Here is a 17429-nt window from a genome sequence, read left to right on the forward strand (position 1 = left end):
ATTTCTCTTAGTTCTGTAAGACATTTGAACCATTCTCTGGCTAAAGGAAAGAGGTGTCTGTAATAATCTGCACGAACATGAGACAGAGGTGCCAGCTGGCCTTTCTAGTCAAGAAGACTAAGGTCAATATGGAAGTAGACATAAGGAAAATAGTCTTGGTTATTGAGTTGCAGTCCCGGGATCTCCACAGATGCCTACAAAAGAAGACATGGTAATGCTCTAAGTGCATAAACTAGTTTCCTGTCTTATCCTTTTATTTTTGAGGAAGCTCGCCAGGCACTGAGCGTACATTCTGCTCTGCATAGCTGTGGCCCACCCCCTCCAACCCTCTCCTTGCTGTGCTTTAATGTGTATGACATGTAGATTTTCATAACAGGCTGACAAATAGTTTTGCTTTGTTTTGTTTTTGAGACAGTTTCTGTCACCCAGGCTGGACTCAGCTCACTGCCTGCCTCAGACTCCCAAGTAGCTGGGATTACAGGCATGCACCACCACTCCTGGCAAATTTTTTTTTTTTTTTTTTTTTTTGAGACAGAGTCTTGTTCTGTCGCCAGGCTGGAGTGCAGTGGCGTGATCTCAGCTCACTGCAACCTCCGCCTCCCAGGTTCAAGCGATTCTCCTGCCTCAACCTCCCAAGTAGCTGAGACTACAGGCACACACCACCATACCCAGCTAATTTTTGTATTTTTAGTAGAGACAGGGTTTCACCATGTTGGCCAGGTTGGTCTCCATCTCTTGACTTCGTGATCCACCCGCCTTGGCCTCCCGAAGTGCTGGGATTACAGGCGTGAGCCACTATGCCCAGCCCAATTTTTTTTTTAGTAGAGACAGGGTCTTACCATGTTGGCTAGGCTGGTCTCAAACCCTTGACCTCAAGTGATCCACCTACCTCCCAAAGTGTTGGGATTACAGGCAGATACCAGTTTTTTGAATGTAAGATGCTGAGCTTACTGTAGAAATACTGCCGTTTCTGGATACCTACATCCAGTATACTTGTAGCGGCTACTTCATCCAGATGTCGGAAGACAGAGTTTAGAACCTCTCTTAAACGCTTGGTGGATGACTTCTTATGCGGCTGCAGGAGCACTGCCTGGAAGTTCACTGGTAGTCCATACCTTTTCAGATAGACAAAATGTGTCAGTTCACTACTCCAAATGCAAACACGGATAGAAGGAACCTGACGAGAAACAGTACATTCCGAGGGTGAAAAGCTTCAACCAACACAGCTTCATAAAGTCAAACTCGAGCAAAATGCCTAGGGTCAGCGGTGATCTCTGGATAGGAAAAGCTCTAGAATTTGCTAACCCCCTTCTGATAGCTAGTTTTCAACTATAGAGCAAAAGAGGTCATCCCTCTGGCCATGAATGGCCATTCCACGGTGCGTGCTCAAGTTGAATGCAGGTAGTTGGACCGAACATTCGGACTCCAAGGCGTTTGTCTAAAACCCAGCTCGGCCGTTTTTCTCCACTAAAGGAGAGGCAAAAATCTGGTTTATCAAGATTGTTAGTATTTTCGCTGAGTTTTTGGGTAGATAGAAAACATTTTTAACATACCTAGTTGTATGCCTGAGCATGTTTAAACCAGTTGTTGGGATGAGCTATTCCCGGGGTGTTAGCCCACACAAAATATAGCAAGTGCTGTAAATGGTAAACATTTTGTGATTGTTGATGTATTTTTATACTCTGAGGGAGCAAAGGGTCGGATGTTCAGTAGTTAGCACCTATGCTCCCTCGGGATCCCCAGGCCTTGATGTGAAGTCTATTTTTACACGCCCTTCCACTCACCTAGTACTCTGTTCAGACTGGGGTCTGCCATAAAAATAAGTCCTGGGAGCAGGACCTATTAATATTACTAAGGTTTTATTTATTTATTTATTGTTTAGACAGAATCTCGCTCTGTCACCCAGGCTGGAGTGCAATGGTGCGATCTCGGCTCACTGCAGCCTCCACTTCCTGGGTTCAACCGATTCTCCTGCCTCAGCCTCCCGAGCAGCTGGGATTACAGGCGCCCGCCACCACCACGCCAGGCTAATTCCACCACAGTCATTACCAACTTGCACTGGAGGTTTATTCATCTAGGACACGTCCTTAAAGCTTAAGGCGCTCCTCCCCCAGCAGCCTGGCTTGAGGGAGAGGCCTGCCTCTGTTGTGCTCTCTGTGGTGGGTGGTAGGCACCCTAGGTCCTTAAGGGACATACGCTCCAGCCCTTAACCTTTCCTCAGCCTCTGAGTTCTTCCGGCCCTGTCCTGTCTCTGTGGCACCCGTCCTGCTAATAATTCCTTCTCCATTCTGCCCAGAACAAGACATCATGCCAGGTGCGGTGGCTCACACCTGTAATCCCAGCACTTTGGGGGGCCAAGGCAGGCTGGATCACCTGAGGTCAGGAGTTCAAGACCAGCCTGGCCAACGTGGTGAAACCCCGTCGCTACTAAAATTACAAAAATTAGCTGGGCGTGGTGGTGCATGCCTGTAATCCCAGCTACTAGGGGAGGCTGAGGCAGGAGAATTGCTTGAACCTGGGAGGTGGAGGTCGCAGTGAGCCGAGATTGTGCCACTGCACTCCAGCCTAGGCGACAGCAAGAGTCCATCTCAAAAAAAAAAAAGGACCCCAGGAGCAGCTGGCCCATCGGTCTCAACCTCTTTCTTGGGCAGATGCGCATCCTGGAAGGCATGGACAGGCTTCACTGTGTTAGGCCTGAGAGCAACCGACTTCTGAGCCGGGCAGGGTTGATCTGGGGCCATGTATACTAGAGATGGCTAGAACACTCCCAGGAGCTGGGTACACCCTCCAACCCAATGCTGCCATCCGTGTCGGTACAGGCTTTTGAGATGGGCGTGCACAGGTGTGCATGGGTACAGGTGTGGGTGCGGGGCAGAAGAACCAGGAACCAAGGTCAGATCTGTATCTGGGCAGACCACACACTGACAGCCACATGGAAGGGGAATTGGAGGCCAAGAACAGAGAGGAGGCTTATGGCAACAGCCAGGCCGGTGGGGCCAGACCCGTGAAAGAGAGTGCAAAGGCGGAGTGGACCGGGCCTGTCAGGGGTGTCTAAATTGACCCTGAAGTTTGGGGTCTGATGAGGGGAAGGATGAGGAGGCCACTGGCAGAAACAGGGAAGCAGAGGAAGGGGTGTGGGAGGGGAGATGAGACAGATACCCAGGTAAAGCCTATGGCAGGCAGATGGCAGGACCTGGAGACCAGGGAACATGGGCAGGAAAACGAGGGAAAGTAGGGGACATCAGCCAGGGGGACGGCAGGGAGGGATGAGGAGCTCCTCAGTGCAGGCGGGGAAGGGGTCCAGAAGGTCACACAGAGGGTCTCAGGGGCTGGAGGAGCCCAGGAGGCCGCGAGTCAGGGCGGCAGGCGGTGCGCAGTGCTCCGTGACGCGGGACGCAGCCACACAGGGCAGAAAAGCGGCCTTCAAAGGCGTTTCCTCTGATTCCACTTTCATAAAAATCTGTAAGAATTACGTATCTATTCATTAAAAAACAACAAACCCTACACCTAAAAGGGCACCCACTGGGACGCTGGCAGTGTTCTCTCCTGGTGTTAAAATTAAAATTACAGGAGATTTTTACTCACTCTGCTTACCTAGAGTTGCCAGGTTTCCCACAGTGAAGCTTTTTTTTTTTTTTTTTTTTTTTTTTTTTTATAGCCGGAGTTTCTCTTGTTGCCCAGGCTCGAGTGCAGTGACGCAATCTCGGCTCACTGCAACCTCCGGCTCCCAGGCTCAAGTGATCCTCCCACCTCAGCCTCCCAAGTAGCCAGTACTACAGGCCCACACCACCACACCCGGCTAATTTTTGTATTTTTAGTAGAGGTGGGGTTTCACCATGTTGGCCAGGCTGGTCTCGACAGTCCATGACAAGGGCCTATGTGTATGTATGTATATATATATATATATATAATTTTTTTTTTTTTTTTTTTAATTAGGCAAAGGCCGGGCATGGTGGCTCACGCCTGTAATCCCAACATTTGGGAGGCCAAGGTGGGCGGATCATCTGAGGTTAGGAGGAGCTCAAGACCATCCTGACCAACATGGTGAAACCCCGCCTCTACTAAAAATATTAAAAAATTAGCCGGGCGTGGTGGCGGGCACCTGTCATCCCAGCTACTAGGGAGGCTGAGACAGGAGAATCTCTTAAACCCGAGAGGTGGAGGTTTCAGTGAGCCAGGAACATGCCATTGCACTCTAGCCTGGGCGACAAGAGTGAAACTCCATCTCAAATTAAAAAAAAAAAAAAAAGGCGAAATAAGCTTTGTTGTTGTTGGTGTGGTTTTGGTTTTCTCTTTGGACTGCCTTGAGGGGTGGGGCTTCTGGGCTGAGGACGGAGGCAGCCCGAGAACGCCTTCCAGGAGCCACTCGGGCCCTGCAGGCTTCATGAGGGTGGGGACAGGAGCCAGCCAGAGGGTCCACAAGGGCATGCAGGTAGGGCAGCTGGGGAGAACCCAGGTGACACTTGCCCCAAGTGTAGCAGGAACGGAGGGAGCAGACAGCAGGGGACACAGGGCTGAGGGGAGGGTGTACTTGACTCGGAATTGAGCGTGTTGCCAACAGCCACAGTCACAGAAAGGAGACGGGTGGAGGATGGAGAGAAGGCAGGAGCTTGGATGCCCCGATAGCTCCCCCAGACCCTGCCCATCCTCAGGACAGTCCCAGCCGGGGCATCGCTGCCACGCACCTGAGCACGGACTCCACAAACACTCTCAGGGCCTTGATGTGGATCCAGGCAATGAAGGCTTCGCTGAAGTTCACCTTGAGCCAGCGCAGCAGGGGGCCCTGCAAAGACAGAAGAGCCAGGTGACCCCTGCTGACCACCCCGCCTGACACAGAGCCAAGAAAGGACTTGGGTTTTGACAGAGCACGCCCTGAGCTGAGAAGAAGTGCCCAGGAGCCAGAAGCAGAGAGTCAGTCAGACCAGCCCTGGGTCAGGCTCAGGACCTCGAGGTCCAGGGCACCTGGTGCCGGGGAAGCTCAGCGGGCCAGCCACCCAGTGCATGCACGGGGCCACCACAGACCGCAGCGCGGGGAGCTGGGCAGCCCCTGACCTTGGGGCTTTCAGCAGGCAGCCAGGGGCTTCTGCCTGACACTGCGCAGCCAGGGAGCCCACCTTCCCAGAGGCTCTGCCCCCAGGGTCCTGGCATCATCCACAGCAGCCACCTCCCCTCACAGCCCCACCTCACGTGGCCACAGCAGCAGCCACTGATGCCGGTGTGGCAGGTCTTCCTGGGAGCTCAAGAGTCTTGGAGCAAGAGCCCCGAGCTCCCACCTGACACTGCAACTGCCCACAAAGGTCAGGGATGGGTTCAGCAAGGGCAGCCAAGGGAGGAGAGCTGAGCTGCCAACCACCACCCCAGCCAGGGCCCTGCCCGTCCCAGCTCCAGCCACCTCCAGCCAGGCGCCCGGGGAGAGGTGCCCTGGCCGACAAGCACCCTTCACTGCTGGCGGGGGCAGCTCCAAAGAGGCCCTGCAGATTAGGAGGAAGGCATGATTCTGGCTCCTCAAATTTAAGAACTCAAAAGCCATATTAGAGAACAGAAAAATGCAAGGATTCATTTTCCCAGAAGGCGCCTGAGCTGGCGAGGAGATGTGAGCCAGGGACCCCGGGGTTCCCGGGGCGTTGCTTACCTCACCCTCGCCCTCACTCTCTCTCTCTCTGTCGGTCTGCCCCGCAGCAGGCCTATCAGGGTTACCTAGCGGGGTTACCTTAACCTTGTGGTCCGGGAAGGTGGATGATCCCTTTTTAAGAGCAACACAGGAAGTTTGCTAAAGGCACAGAAATGATTTATTAATCTTTCAGCAAACATGCATCACAAACAAATAAATCATTCTCATCGCCTGAAAGGCACGCGAGAGCAAGCTCAGGAATTCAGGCCCACCCTCGGGACTCGCGTGCTGGCTAGACTAGAGATGTGGTAGGTGCCCACCGGGCTCCTGGAGTGGTGAAGGCAGAGAGAAGGGCAGTGTTAAGGTCTTTGGGTTCCATATTCCAAGCACAGAGCCGATCTCTGGCAGAGGGGTCAGCCCTGAGCTCCCTCCCCTTGCTTGGGCTCAGCCAGGACCCCCATCGCAGGCCGACCAGGACAGCACCGGGAGGCATTAGTGGAAACGGCTCTCTGCGCTCTGTCAAGGTGGCTCCACCATGCCCAGCCACAGATGCCTTCCTGGCATTCGGGGGGCACCTCGGCATGCAGAGTGCAGGAGATGAGCTGGGCATGCAGTTAGGACACTCACCCTTTCCCATTCTGTCTCTGCAAACAGGTGGGAAACACAGGGACATCCCACTCTGCTCTCAAAGTACACTCAAACCCCAGGGCCTGGTCTGTCCCTCTGGTTGATGAGTGACAAAAAGGATGCAAGACGTTTGGTCATGCACTTCTAGATAGGCCAGAGGGGGCCAGATTCTCAGGAGGCCAGTGGGACTACCCAAGCTGAGAGTGCCTCCACCTCCTGCCCACAGAGAGACCCTGGCAGGGCCCCCAGGGTGGTGTGGGCGAAGGCTACGCCATGTAAAATACGCCAGCTGGCAACCTGAGCCCCACGTGGCAGGCGGCAGGCTCCTGTGTGTCACCCTGTTCCCCGGGGGTCTGGCAGGCCTGGGCCAGTGCCCAGGTGGGTGCCAAAGGCCCTGCTTCGCCACCTGTCCCCCAGCAGGGCCTCCCTGGTGTGGAGGCTGCCATGGTCTAGCCCCGTCCAGAGATACTGCGCAGGGGGTTGGGACCAGGACTGAATCGAGCTGGGAAAAAGCCTGGCTGAAGAGAACAGCCAGGGCGTGCCCAGGTAACGAGGGTTTCAGGTGAGCTGAGTCTAAGGAAGAAAACACTTTGGAGCTCAGCTTTCACTGGGGAAAATCTTTCCTGCCTGGTGTCTGGGTCTGTGGGCCCTGCTCCGAGGACTGGAGCATCCAAAGGGCCGGGGGTCCCCAGCTCCAGCTCAGCTCCTCGTCCTCAGGAGGCGACACCCTCCCCGCAGGCTCAGCCGGAGCCCAGCAGCGTCTGGCTCTGAGGTGTGTCTCACTTGCTGTGCACACACAGGTCCACACACACTCTCATATATGCACGCGCGCGCACACACACACACGCGTGTGAGCGCCCTGTGCTATTTCGGAGGAGGAGGGTGAAAAACCCCTATATAAACTTGTATATTATCAGCTGTTGTTTCCTCCCTAAAGGGAAACAGACCAGACCAGAGGGGCTCCGAGAACCCCACTACTGGGGCTCCGTGGCTGGGCTCGCTTGTGACGGGGTGGCTGCTCATCCCCAGTCCCTGCAAAAAGGTCGCTGACAGACAGGCCAGGTCCCCAGGAGCCCGGAGCACACACTTGGCAGCACGGACACTGGGAGCACTCCCAGCCTGCCCGCAGCCACAGCGCTCCTCCCCATGGGGGTCCTCACAGTGCTGTGTTCACACAGTGACTTTCCCCCCAAGGCCTCAAGAACTTTCTACTCATTCCTCCCGCCCCGTCACTAGAGGCTGGACTGGAAGGTGCTCACGGAACCCTCCCTCGTGGGCATGAGGAAGAAGGGGCCCAAAAACATTCCACCCAGACAGGCTCCTTCCAAGTTGCCCAGCCTAGCCCAGCACCGCAGCAGGAGAACCTGAGTATGGAAGGTGCCCACTTCCCGGAGCAGTGGAGGGACCTTCCCAAAGCTCTCCTGCTCACAATTCAAATGTGAGCATCTAGTTTTGCTCCCTGGTGAGCTATGCTGTCCTCCTCCATGAAGGGTTTCTGAGTGGCTGTGGTCGGAAGTCTCCAGATAAGCACCCTCTCTGCACTAAGGACACGGGAGGTAAATACAGGGGCTAGTGGCGCCCTGGAAACCTCACGGCTGCAATCTCCAAGGCCCAGCACTGCCCACCCTGCACACAGATGCTCCTGCCTGGAGCCCACATGCCTTGCTCAGTCCAAGGAAGGCCTGGCAGGGTCCTCTGGCCAGCTTGCCTCTCAGAGCCTCAGTTTCTCCATACTGTGGAGTTAGCAACCCCTTCCTGGCAGGGCGGTGCTCGGGACCAATGAGAACATATGTGGAAAGCGCCAGCTTGGGTGGGCCCCCGGCTCCCGCCCCCAGCTCCACCGCCTGGGCTCCTTTGTGCTCACCGCCCCTCCCCCCAGACCCTGCTCAGGCGTCCCATGAGAACAGATGGTCCCCATGGTGTGAGCCCAGGAGCCTGGGGACAATGAGAGGGAGGAGGGAGAGCTGGAGACCTGGGAGGACTCTCCTATCCCCAGGCCTCCGGGTAGGGGCGGGAGGGGCTGCTCAATCACATACTTACATACTGTTGCTTCTTATCAGACAGCAATCTGGCCATCTCCTCCCTTTCCCTTTCAATTTCCTTCTCATCATAGTAAAATTCACGAACAGTGAACCTTAAAACAAGCAAATCATGGGTTTTCACTCAGAAGCTTTCCAGAGGGGCAGAGACCCCCCGCAGCGGGAGATGAACCAAACCCGGAGGACCCTTACTTGTTTTCTTTGGCCTTGGTTTTGAAATCTTCAATCACTTTTCGAAACAGAGTCACAGTGAAAAGGCCCCCTTCCTTGTCCTCAGTAATGAGTCTGTTGGAGAGAAGCATCTGTTGGCTGGACTCACTGCTAGGCCTTGTGCGGGAGTGGGGCTCAGAGGCCCCGGGCCTGGTGGCCTGCACCTGGGGTCCATGGCAGCAGCTGAGGGCTGGGGAACCAAGGACACTCCCTGAGATTTCCTAACTCCTGGCTGCCTGCCCTTCCCTCCTGCCCCTTCCACACCCCTCCAGGCTAAGGCCTCAGGGGGCCTCGGGGTGCAGGGAGTGTAGGGGCCTGGGCTTTAGCTCCCGCTTATCAAATTCCTGAGAGACCAAGCCCTCCTGGGCCTCCGTCACCGCAGCTGGCACAGGGTGTCCCTGGCTCTGACGTGCTGCCTGATAGTAAAGCAGAGTGGTGGAAACTATCCTACAAGGTCCATTTCACTTCCAATATCACAAAGTCCTAATGGGACACAGCCTCCCAAGCAAGTCTCAACACAGGACCACTGGGGCCACTGTCTCTAGCAACTCAGGAATTCTTGGGGCCAGGAGTCTAAGCATCTCTGAGTCCTATTGGCCAGAAGACTGGAAGTGGGAGCCCTCAGGCCCAGACACGATCTCACAGCATGCTGGCATGCTGGCAGGGTCACCCTTCCTGTTTCTCAGAGCCCATGCCCATAGGGGCTGCCACCAGACTCCAGGTATTTCCAGAGTCATCTGTGCAGGCTTTCAGGTGGCCTGTGACAATGAAGGGCCTGAGGCTCTGGTCTGGGAAGCCAGGCCACCTACCAAGGCAGCCGGTCCTGGCAAGGATCCCCGGCTCTTGGCCTTTAAGAGCAGTGAATGCTCCTGCCAGCACACCGGCTTCAAGGGCCAGCTCCTCTGCTCCAGAGCCTTGCTCCTCTTCCCTGCCTCCCCTGTAACCTCGGGCTGTGATTGTCCTGTTCCTTGCACCCTTCAATTTAGATCCCGATTGCCATCTCGTAGCCCTGGGAGATCCCCGTCCCCCAGCAGGGGCCCCAGGGCAGAGGCCTTGCACCGGGAGTTCTGTGTGTGGGGAGTCAGATGAACAGGCTGGCTGCCTGACGCGCATTCTAAAACCTCTTCAAATTACAAACCTTCTCGGCCATACAAAAAGGTACAGAGGAAAATGAGTACCAAGCTGGGTGTGGTGGCTCACACGTGTAATCCCAGCACTTTGGGAGGCTGAGGCAGGTGGATCACCTGAGGTCAGGAGTTCGAGACCAGCCTGGCCAACATAGTGAAACCCCATCTCTACCAAAAATACAAAAATTAGCTGGCCGTGTTGGTGCACGCCTATAATCCCAGCTACTTGAGAGGCTGAGGTAGAAGAGTTGCTTAAACCCGGAAGGCGGAGGTTGCAGTGAGCTGAGCTCGTGCCACTGCACTCCAGCCTGGGCAACAGAGTGAGACTCCATCTCAAAAAAAGGAAAACGCGCAGCTTTGGATCAGCCACCCAAAACCAAAGTTCCAGCAGGTGAAAGCCCACATGCCCCTACCCCACTATGTGCCACTCACTCCATCCTGAGCCACTACCATCCTGAGTGTGGCCTTCCTGCCCGTGACCCATCCCCACAATTCCTTGTGCGCCTGTGTGTGCCCGAGTCACGCCCATTTCACATCCATTTCAGACCTTCTGCTCCTCTGCAGCTGCCTTTCCCCTTCATCCCTCCTGACACACAGGGCCCGATATCCCTGGTTCCCCCGCCATGCAGTGTCCCGTGATGGACACAGTCTGTAACCCGCTCTCCTCCTGTCACTCTGACAGGGCCCACTGGCCACTGCTGCTCTGGCCCCTGCAGGCCACACGCTGAGGCCGCTTTCCCTCCCGGCTCCTGCTGTGGCCGTTCACTGGGCAGCCGCTTAGGCCAGGGCTGGCTTCCCCCTCTGGCAGGGAAGAATTGACACTGAGCCGAGAACACAGAGCCAGAATGCAGCAGAGGCAACGGCGTGGAGAGGCTGCTTGGCCAGGTGGGGCCAGGGCAGCCTTCCCAGGGCAGGGGCAGGGAAGTGAAGTTTTGAAAGAGGAAGGCACTCTGGCATGTGACAAGGTGGGTGACCCTGACAGAATTCCAGGCCAAGGGACAGGAGAGGGCCCAGGTGTGGAAAGCTGGGGAGCCTCACACCCTCGGGGCATGTTTGGTGGTTGGGTGCCCTGAAGCACCCACACATGTACCCCAGGGGCCCTGGGACCAAGCTGGGGTCTCACTTACTTGGTTGATCGAGGGACCACCATGTCTGAGAGAGATTCGTAGGTTTTTTGCCATTGTGAGTAGTTTGGTCTGCAAGAACATAGAATCGTTACGTGATTTTTTGCAGAAAAGGCTCATGGGTGTCCTGAGTGCCTAGGAAGCTGCACACCCCTTTTCCTGAAGGCCTGAAGGTGAGCAGGGACGGGGTCAGAGGGAGCCCTCACCTCCCCTGAGGTCTGCTGTGCCCATGGGGATCCCCTGCCCAGCCTCCACAGGGTACCCACAGAAGTCCCTTTGTGAAGAGCTATGGATACACTTGGGGCTCGCTAATAACCATCTGATCCGGGCCCCGTGTGACCCTGGACAAGCTAACCGACCTCTCCAGCCTCGGGACAATGGGAATCACCAGACTTCCCAGGCCTTTGGTAAGGATGAAATAAAATAATGTCGACCACACGTTGGGTATATAGCAAGTGCTCAATAAATGGCTGCTTCTATCGTGGCCACAACCACCATCACCCAACCACTGTCCCTACTGACAGCCGCAGGCAGGGCCCCATGAAGGAATGACTGCTTCCCAAGAACTGGGGCTGGGCAGGGAGCATCCTCGTCCACACTGCCCAAGTCACCAACGGGTCCACCTTCCTCTCCACTGGGCAGGGCCAGTTTCCTTCGTGATCGCCCAGCACTCACTTGGGGACGATGACCAGAAGTGTGACGAGATATTCAGAATCCAGCACGAAGTCCTCTTTGCTCACAATATCACTCAGTGTCCGGGTGAAGAGGTTCCCCCTAAAAGGCAGGTGGAACAAAGGGTGTGAAAGATGTGAGCAGAAAGGGACACAGTGACCCCACACACACCCATGCCCAGGCGCTGGGGGCAGTTCTCAAGGAAGGGTGGGTGCCAGGGATGCTGGAGCCTAGGAGAACACAGCAATTCTCAGCAATGATTGCTCCCCACAACCCCAGGGCCAGGCTCTGTGCTGGGGCCACAGCTGCTGCCTCCTCCCCTCCAGGGACAGGGAGGCTGGCAGGGCCTCAGGTGCTATCACCCGTCACCCAAGGGGCTGCCGAATCCAACACCTCAGTGACCTGCGCTGCCCTGGTGCCAGCTACGGCTGCTACGGGAGGGGGGCCTCGGGTGGCAGGCAGCTAAAGTTACTCAAGTGTCAACACAACGGCCAGCTCTTAGAGCTGCGTTGAGCCATCCTCGATAGAGCTCCGTGTCACTTTACAGGCCTCCCAGCCCAGCAGCCAGGGGACACTCACCTGAAATGCTTTCTACATGCCCAGTGGACCTGGTCTGAGTGTAGGGTATGGTATTATTGGCACATGGATCAAGGCTGTCGGATCAGCAAATGGGCCAAGATCTCACTACCCAGGCTGTATGTGGCATCAGCACAGGGGCCGTGACGTCGGCACACAGTGCTTCCCCGGGAAATCGCTCTCCAGCGTTGAGCCATGGCCAAAGCTTTAAAGGCAATGGGAAACACCCTCCTCAGGGAGCCTGCGTGGCTTCTTTGCTGTCCCCTGCCTGAACATCACTGACCAGCTGCGTGGCCATGGATAAAGCCCTTAGGTTCCTTCTCCCTGGGCACCGCATGCATGAGCCTCCCTGTCCTAGCACTGAACACGTTACCCTTACACTATCCCACCTCTCTCCCTGGCTCACCTCTGAATCCCCAACACAAAGCCAACTTTCCACACGTTTGTTGAATGAATAACTGTGAGCTCTGCAAGTGCAAACATTGTATTGTATTCTGCTTTATATCTTTAGGGTCTAGCATCAGGCCTGAGGGCACAGTGCATACTTGGTTTGTGTACAAAGAAGAAAAGAGAGCGCAGAGGAGGGAGTTAGAAACGTTCATCCCTCTTTGTACGCCGCCCTCCTATACTTGGTGTATGTGCTCAGTAAATCAATTAAAGTCACTGTGAATCGATGATCAATGGATGAATGAACCTCACCAGTTGAGCGAAGAGGCTGGACCAGATGTTTGCACAAGTCCCAACCAATCCTGAAGAAATCCATCTCAGGCTGATGCCGTGCGAGTGGATGGCCCCATGGCCTGTGGGCTCTAAGCCAGGACGGACAGATGACCCATCCCCTTAGGGCTCTCTGCCCCGGCGCCCAGCCCCTGTCCCATCCTCCATAGCTCATGCCCACTTACTTCTGACATAAAGCCAGGCATCCAACAGCAAGGGTTTCCAGTTGAAGTGGGCTTTTTTGTTTGAGATGGAGTTTCACTCTTGTTGCCCAGGCTGGAGTGCAGTGGCGTGATCTCGGCTCACTGCAACCTCCTCCTCCCGGGTTCAAGCGATTCTCCTGCCTCAGCCTCCCGAGTAGCTGGGATTATAGGCACGCACCACGACGCCCGGCTAATTTTGTATTTTTAGTAGAGACAAGGTTCCTCCATGTTGGTCAGGCTGTTCTCAAACTCCTGGCCTCAGGTGATCCACCTGCCTCAGCCTCCCAAAGTGCTGGGACTACAAGGCATGAGCCACCATGGCTGGCCTAAAAACCATCTATGGTTTTTAATTTTCCTTCCACGAATGTACCATTTGCTTTTTTCACAGGAAGGCAGCTGGCCCAGTGACCCTCAGAAGTGGATTGCAGAAGTGGGGGTAGCTCCCAAGTAACATTCTCTTTGCTTACAGTAGTGGGCCAATCAGGGGGAGGGCAGCTGGTTCGGGGCTCCCTGCGCCACTTCCCTTCTCTGGAGTTAGGGGCCAAGTGTAGGTATTATATTGAGAACTCTACAATTGACCAGGGTTCTCGAAGAACCGCCAACAGCATCAGATCCAGAGTCTGGGGGGACTGGGCTGCTCCTCCATGCCAACCCCACCCCACCCTGTTCAGGAGCAGCCTCTCCAGCAGGAGCTCACCTGGCTTCTCTCTCTCCCTGTTTTTTTTGTTTGTTTGTTTTTGAGGCAGAGTCTTACTGTATGCCCAGGCTGGAGTGCAGTGGCGATCTCAGCTCACTGCAACCTCTGTCTGCCAGGTTCAAGTGATCCTCGTGCCTCAGCCTCCCAAGTAGCTAGAAGTACAGATGCATGCCACCATGCCCAGCTAATTTTTGTATTTTTAGTAGGGATGGGGTTTCACCATGTTGGCCAGACTGGTCTCAAACTCTTGGCCTCACGTGATCCGCCCGCCTCAGCCTCCCAAAGTGCTGGGATTACAGGCATGAGCCACCAGCCTGGCCACCTGGCTTCTCTTACACACCTCCAACAACAGGACACTCACTACCTCACAAGACAGTCCCTGCCACGGTGTTGCTGAGCTTACACTTTTCTCTGGCATCTCCACCATCCTGGTGACTGTTCTGTCTGTGGAGCCTGCTCTCTCTCCCACACAGTGGTTCTTCAGGTGGGTGGAGAAGGCACCTGAGTCCCTGAGGCTGCTCTGCTCTGGGCCACAGAGCCCACCACCCTGCTGCACTTTGCAACGGGCCGTGCGCTGACATCCTGGCCTCCCGTCACCCCTGGGGGCCCTCCGTGCAGCCTCCACAGGGGAGGACTGGGGGCGGCACCCAGGCGCCCTGGAGAAGCTGGGAGATGGAAGCGTGCGGTGAGGAGCATCATGGCCGCATCCTCTTCCCTGGGCACATGCACGGGGTGTGATCACCCTCACCTGGCCCTTTCCTCCTCTCCCAGCACGCGGCTCTTGGAGAGGTGAGAGTGCCTCCACCTGTCTGTCTGTCTCACTCTCATGCACGGGCATAGACTCCCAGGTGGCCCAGTGAGAGGACAGGCAAGCGCTAAGCCCCCGCCAGGACCTGCCCCCGCCAGATGTGGAGGCTGGCAAATACACACATGGATTTCTTTTCCAGGTTCTCCAGGTTTGTCTTCAGAGTGTTGTAGGCGGCCGTTCGGGACTTCAGGTCCATCTCGATCTGCGCCAGTTGCTGTTTTGGGAAAGCAAAAGCTCCAGGTGACCTTGAGCATTGAAGGAGTTGGCTGAACTTTTTGAAATGGCCACAACAGCTCATGGTGCTTTCAAGAAAAATAACTGCCCTGCCCATTTGCCGGGATGGCTTCTGTTTACCAGCATTTGGCCCTTCCAGGGAGCCCCTGTGTGGCACCCAGGCGCCAAGCCATGATGGATTTTCTAGGATGACTCAGTGAGCCCAACCTTTCCTGATTTCAAGCCCATCCTGAACGGTCGGGACATCCCACGCCCACACCTACCCTCTCAGGCTCTGCTGGAGGGCAGCTCAGGCTGACCCCCAATCGTTGCTTCCAGGGGTACCTGACATGGCCTGGCCCTCTCAAATGCCCATGACTCCTGGCTCGGCTGTGCCGATCTCCCTCGCATGGGTTGGCAGGGGCAGGGAGGTGCAGTGGACAGAAACAAGACAGGCCTGGGCTCAAGCCACGCCCTCCTGCTTTCTGGCCGACTGGCTCAGGTTTCCCCATTTGTTCCACAGCGGGGATAATGCCAGTGCTGAGAGCCGACTGTGCCAGGCTCCTTCACATTCCCTCCTCGCAGCCCCACGTGGTGACACCCCACCAGCTTGGACAACCAGCCACGGCAGGAGCATTTACACCACGGCCATCCACAAATGCTACAGGCCAGCACACGGCTGCTGACGGGAGAATCTCAAGAGTCAACAGATGAAGAAAATGGGTGCTCCATAGAATGCCAACAGCTTTAGTCTAAATATACACATTTTTATACATGGAAGAATCCATTGTCAACTTTTAAACATTGGTTACCTTTTGGGAGAATAAAGGGAATGGGGGCGATGATCACAGCTCGGATGATATTATTATTTTAAAGATAAAATCATAAAATAATTTTAAAGATAAAATAAATATAATTAAAATGATAAAATGATTAAATGAAATGATTATATTAAAATGGTAGACTGGGCGAGGTAGCTCACGCCTGTAATCCCAGCACTTTGGGAGGCCGAGGCGGGCAGATCACCTGAGGTCAGGAGTTTGAGACCAGCCTGGCCAACATGGTAAAACCCTGTCTCTACTAAAAATACAAAAAGTGGCTGGGCTTGGTGGTGGATGCCTGTAATCCCAGCTACTCAGGAGGCTGAGGCAGGAGAATTGCTTGAACCCGGGAGGTGGAAGTTGCAGTGAGCTGAGATCACACCACTGTACTCCAGCTTGGGTGACAGAGTGAGACTCTGTCTCAAAAAAATATATAATAAAATGGGCCAGGCACATGTCTGAAATCCTAGCACTTTGAGAGGCAGAGATGGGCAGATTGCCTGAGCTCAGGAGTTTGGGACCAGCCTGGGCAACAGGGTGAAACCCTGTCTCTACTCAAAATACAGAAAAGTTAGCCGGGCATGGCAGTGTGTGCCTATAATCCCAGCTACTCGGGAGGCTGAGGCAGGATAATTGCTTGAACCAGGGAGGTGGAGGCTGCAGTGAACCAAGATCACACCACTGCACTCCAGTCTGGGCAACACAGTGAGACTCTGCCTCAAAAAAAAAAAAAAAAAAAAAGATAAAAAATGATAATTAAAAAAAGATTTAAAGATAAAGTGATGATTTTAAAGATAAAAACTAAATGTTTTTCTCTTTACATTTTGCCATGTTTTTTTTTAAAAATGCATCTTTTTATAATAATTTTTTAAAAACTTTTAATTTTGAAATGATTATAGATTCACAGGACGTTGCAAAAATAGTACACAGAGATCCTAAGTCCCCTCCATGCAGTTTCCCACAGTGATTTCCCACAGCTCACTATGCAACTATACTATTCTGCACTATACAACTACATACCATACTGTACTATGCAACTATATTGTACAACTATACAACTATATTAAAATCTTCTGCACGATAGAAGTATACTGTACAACTGTATAGTATACTGCATTATGCAACTATACAACTATATGATTACTGTTTTCCACTATACAGCTCTGTGACTACACTGTACTGTCCTATACAGCTACACGATACTATTCTGCACTATACCATCATAGTGCAGTATCATAACCAGGAAACTGACATGGGTGTAATCCACAGATCTTGCTTTTTAAAATAAGATTTATATATTTTTTGAAAAACAAAAAAACGAAAAAAAATACTGCTTGTCTTTATTTTTCTGATTTCACCACAAGCCAATGAAAAATTGCTGAGAGGTATTTGGGAGCCAGTAAAGCAGTGGTAGGAACTAGGGCTTTCAGACCAGTAAGGCCCACATTTAAATGCCAGTTCTGACTTTTACTGGCTGTGTGACCTGACATAAGCTCCTTGACCTCTCTGAGCGCAGTGGCCCAGAATTATTGTGAGATGATAGAGGAGTCTCCTTTGACTAAATGTCTCTAGTTGATAGATTGAGACCTCTCGTTGGCAGAACAAGGCTGAGGCGGGGGGTGTCACACTGTGTTGCCGGTGTAGGAAGGACTGAGGGAGACAACACCCCGGAGCCTCTGCCCCTGCTGCTGCCAGGAGCTGCTTCCCTGTGGTTGGGCCAGTCCAGGGCTTCCTTGGGAAGTGGTGTCATGCACACAGCACAATCCACAGGCTCTGGTCCCCAAGACCTGCATCCCCATCCCGGCATAATACTCCAACTGCTGCGGGCCCTGGATCGCTCGCTCAACCCCTCAGCTTCCTCTTCTGCACTCAGAGGAAAGCGATGTCCACCCCATGGCATGAGGCGGACAGTAAGAGAGCCCAGCACAGTCTCGGGCACATCTGGAATGCCACCAAACCAGTGCCCTCCTTCCTTCCTGCCAAA

General features: G+C 54.2%; 1 protein-coding gene across 4 annotated transcripts in view; it reads right to left on the minus strand.

Moving 5' to 3' along the window:
• Window positions 1-54: 54 nt before the first annotated feature.
• Window positions 55-17429, minus strand: part of ATP6V1C2 (ATPase H+ transporting V1 subunit C2) — a 91968-nt gene continuing 74593 nt past the window's right edge. For 2 of the 4 annotated variants that reach the window (XM_057301342.2, XM_057301341.2), the window contains 9 exons: window positions 14534-14625; window positions 11414-11512; window positions 10742-10810; window positions 8470-8562; window positions 8279-8372; window positions 5633-5770; window positions 4686-4783; window positions 983-1115; window positions 55-194 (listed from right to left, as the gene is read on the minus strand). In XM_057301342.2, the coding sequence (XP_057157325.1) occupies window positions 105-194; window positions 983-1115; window positions 4686-4783; window positions 5633-5770; window positions 8279-8372; window positions 8470-8562; window positions 10742-10810; window positions 11414-11512; window positions 14534-14625 (906 nt within the window). In that variant the 3' untranslated portion in view covers window positions 55-104. The remainder of the gene's footprint in view (window positions 195-982; window positions 1116-4685; window positions 4784-5632; window positions 5771-8278; window positions 8373-8469; window positions 8563-10741; window positions 10811-11413; window positions 11513-14533; window positions 14626-17429) is intronic. The other 2 variants (XM_034952610.3, XM_057301343.2) reach the window with 1 other exon arrangement.

This window comes from Pan paniscus, chromosome 12, assembly GCF_029289425.2.
Source record: "Pan paniscus chromosome 12, NHGRI_mPanPan1-v2.0_pri, whole genome shotgun sequence".
Classification (NCBI taxonomy): Eukaryota; Metazoa; Chordata; class Mammalia; order Primates; family Hominidae; genus Pan; species Pan paniscus.